At 39.7% G+C, this 3,384-nt stretch overlaps 1 protein-coding gene across 1 annotated transcript; it reads right to left on the bottom strand.

The window, feature by feature from the left end:
- Nucleotides 1-1,248: 1,248 nt before the first annotated feature.
- Nucleotides 1,249-2,900, bottom strand: LOC103901191 (cytochrome c). The gene is made up of 2 exons (XM_009282039.2): nt 2,690-2,900; nt 1,249-2,519 (listed from the first exon to the last, which is right to left on the bottom strand). Exons 1-2 carry the CDS (start codon nt 2,856-2,858, stop codon nt 2,371-2,373), a joined length of 318 nt encoding a protein of 105 aa, XP_009280314.1. The 5' UTR covers nt 2,859-2,900; the 3' UTR covers nt 1,249-2,370.
- Nucleotides 2,901-3,384: the final 484 nt, after the last annotated feature.

Here is a 3,384-nt window from a genome sequence, read left to right as displayed (position 1 = left end):
CTGATCCGCTAGTAGAAATACTACAGTGTTGTGTTTGTCCAGTGGTAAATGGCTGCTAGTTATCTACTACAACAGCTGTCTAGGGCTGTGTACATAGAGAGAAAGGTGAAATTTTAAAGGTCAGAAGGGCCTTTTCCCTAAAACATAAACAAGGAGGCATCCCCAGTCTAGAATTAGAAAGGTCAATTTCCTCCATCTTCAGCAGTATGTATAAGCTGCACTTGCCTTTGTTCCAAGGTCTCTGAGGTACACAGATAGAACAAGCCAAGCTAAATTGTGTCCCCTGCTTACTTTGGACAAAGGATCACTCTGCCTTCTCCTGAAGGAGTTTTTCTGATGATGGATAACTTACTTTTTGTAAACTGTTGCCTGTGCAGAATTAAATGCCACTGTACTACAAAATCCTCTTCTCTACAGTCCGTTTCTTCTCCAGCTCAACTAGGGAAGAAGAGCAGCTTGGAGATCACAAAGTTTTTTGTCATCTCATGAAGGTGCTGACAGAACAGAAAGCGTCACAACTCTCTCCATGCAATCCACCGTAATCATTTCAGAAGACTGCGAAGCTGGGTAAGGTTACATTCCGTACCTACGACTGACTCTGTCAGGATTTTGGCACCATGAAAGCTAAGTTCTGCATAGCCATAAAGGTGCTATGATGAATGTCACTTCTGAAAATTAGAACAGTCATTAACTACTACAACTTGAAGGTATCTCTTAACAAGCTTTTAGTAAAGAAGCTGCTGTTGGTTAATATTAAGTCTGCCTTTGATTTGCTGGAAATGCTGCTTGCACATTTAGTTTGGAAAAAAGTCACAAAACATATGGTAGCAACCATTGCGACAACTTGTTAGCCATCCTAATTCTTTTCACTCATTAATTCTGAGTAACAGGCCTTTGCAACTCAGTCATTAAGCACACTATTCTGCTGGACATAACTCAAACCCAGCCAATCCTACAGCACAGCTACAGCTTTCAAGCTGCTTTGAGTTTTCTCCCGTCCCGCTCGGGAAACACAGCAAAAGTGCTGTTAAAGAGAACACTGGTGGAAGAGTTTAGCTTTGCTAGTTCTAGTCTAAAATACTTTCTAACTTTGCCTCACTTGTAAGTACTTCTCGGACCAACTCCATTAGCATTTACTTTTTTTCATGCTGAGCTTTTGCTTTTTTCCTAATGATGTAAAGCTGGACACCAAACTTTTCTCTACATTCCCACTGTTTTTCACTTAATTTCAGACACATACAGCAAACGAGACTTTTAATTTTTTTAATTTAGTTATGCCTTACTGTAGGTACACAGTAAATACATTCATCTGAACAATTAGTATGAAAAAAATGCAGTTAAAACATTAAAAATACCGCTTTACACTGTACGAAACAGAACCTTCAGAAGTAATGACATTGGCTACAGCCAGGCACAGAGAAAGACTGTTTCCCTTTAGTCTACCAGCGCACTCATGCCTGTACCCCTTCATCTGAAATTGCCTCTAACAGTAGATTTTAGGTGAATGCTTCTGCTGAATTAAGAAGATTTAATAACTCTCAGCTTGGTCTTTAGCATTTGCATTTCCAGAACAGGATGTTTTTCTGTTCTATTCATTACACTGAGAATGGCTGTTTTCGGAAGAGTTACTGAACAAAGGGTTTCAATAACATTTAAAAAACTGAAGATGTTTCTGAAGGGGAGTTATACTCTACTGGTGCATGCAGCTGTTGAAGTCTGGATAAATTATGTAACATGCTTCCCCTAGATAAAAGAAAAGTGGCTGGGCACAACTGCCATTTCACAAATAGTACTCAAGTCAAATGAAATGCATTCTTATTGCAAGCTTTAGACAGATTAATATATACCACAACACCTAGCACTGATGAAATTTAAAAAAAGATTATCTTGGTGTTTTTTTTTTTTTTTTTAGCCTTTGTTGTTTTGGGTTTTAAAATCTTTAATGTAATGGAACAGATGATGTACAGCGGAAGATGCAAAAAACCACCCTGCTTTTTAATCTGGAAGAGTTGGGCTGTCAAAGCTATTATGCTGTTGACAATTTACTCATTTGATTATTTATAGATTATTTTTTATAAACAATGAAGAGGCAGGAAATATATTGGTTTGGTTTTTTTTAATTCTATGATCAAGAATGACTGAACATTATAGCCATTTAAATCAACCCAATTACATAGTTTCCATCAAGTTAATGGCTGCCAAACAAGCGTGTACTCCAGTGACCCACCGTGAGCAACGTTATCTAATGGGTGAGACAGATTTTAAGGTTAGACACGGTACATGTAAAAATAGAAAGTTTAAAAACCAATCTCATCACAAACATTTCCATTGCCATCTCCTCTGTGAAATAAATAAGGCAGCAAATAACTTTTACTTTGAAGTGGCATCTTTGAGGTATGCTATTAAGTCTGCTCTCTCAGACTTCTTCTTAATACCCGCAAAAATCATCTTTGTTCCTGGGATATACTTCTTTGGATTTTCCAAATATTCCATCAGAGTATCCTCACTCCAGATGATACCTAGAGAGAAGAAAAAAAAAAAACGATAGTGACTTCAAAATAACAAACACGTTTATATTCTTGTCCTCCGTATTATTTTACTTTTTGGCAGATGTCAGTACTTCTAGAACTATCACTGAGAACTGAGTATTTTTGTCCCTAGTAACTCATAAGAACAGCTTTAAGTTTACCTTTATTCTTATTAGCATCCGTGTAAGAGAAGCCCTCAGCTTGTCCAGTCTTGCGCCCAAATAGGCCATTCAGGTTGGGTCCAGTCTTGTGCTTCCCTCCCTTTTCAACTGTATGGCACTGGGAACATTTCTGGACAAAGATCTTCTTGCCCTTCTCAATATCTCCCATTTTCAGTACTAGACCAAGAAAACACACACAGAGGTCAGTATCGCAATTTCAAGGTCACCTATTCAACAGAAACTTTAGAAGGGTCCTGTCGGTTTACGAAACCGCATATATGGCCCATCAGTCTAGTAATTCTCCAGCACGCTTTCTATCCACAAGCTATAGCTCCTGGGTTTGAAGATTAGCATAGAATCATTAGACTATGTAGAAGGTATCAAGGTGATAAAGATGCTTGAAGAGCAGGAGAAACGTGTCCTCAGCCAAAGTAATTGCCCCACAGCACTTAAACAGTATGGAGACCATTTCTGAAGAGTAAATTGAACACGACTTCCGTATATAGCTTGTATATCTGTAATAGGGAAGTTTCCTAGTTATGAATAATCCTGCGTAAAGGGACAGGACCGCCAGCAGCAACGCTGTCCGCACGCGGTGTGGCGAGGGCACCCAAGGACAACCGCACCTCCCGGCTCCGGCTCTGCCTCCCCGGAGGCCGACCTTGAGGCGAGGAGCAGGCTCCCGGCGCCGGGGG

This window comes from Aptenodytes forsteri, unplaced genomic scaffold (assembly GCF_000699145.1).
Source record: "Aptenodytes forsteri isolate BGI_AS27 unplaced genomic scaffold, ASM69914v1 Scaffold164, whole genome shotgun sequence".
NCBI classification, from domain to species: Eukaryota; Metazoa; Chordata; class Aves; order Sphenisciformes; family Spheniscidae; genus Aptenodytes; species Aptenodytes forsteri.
Note: the sequence above shows the minus strand (reverse complement) of the source record. Positions and strands in the feature narration are given on the sequence as shown.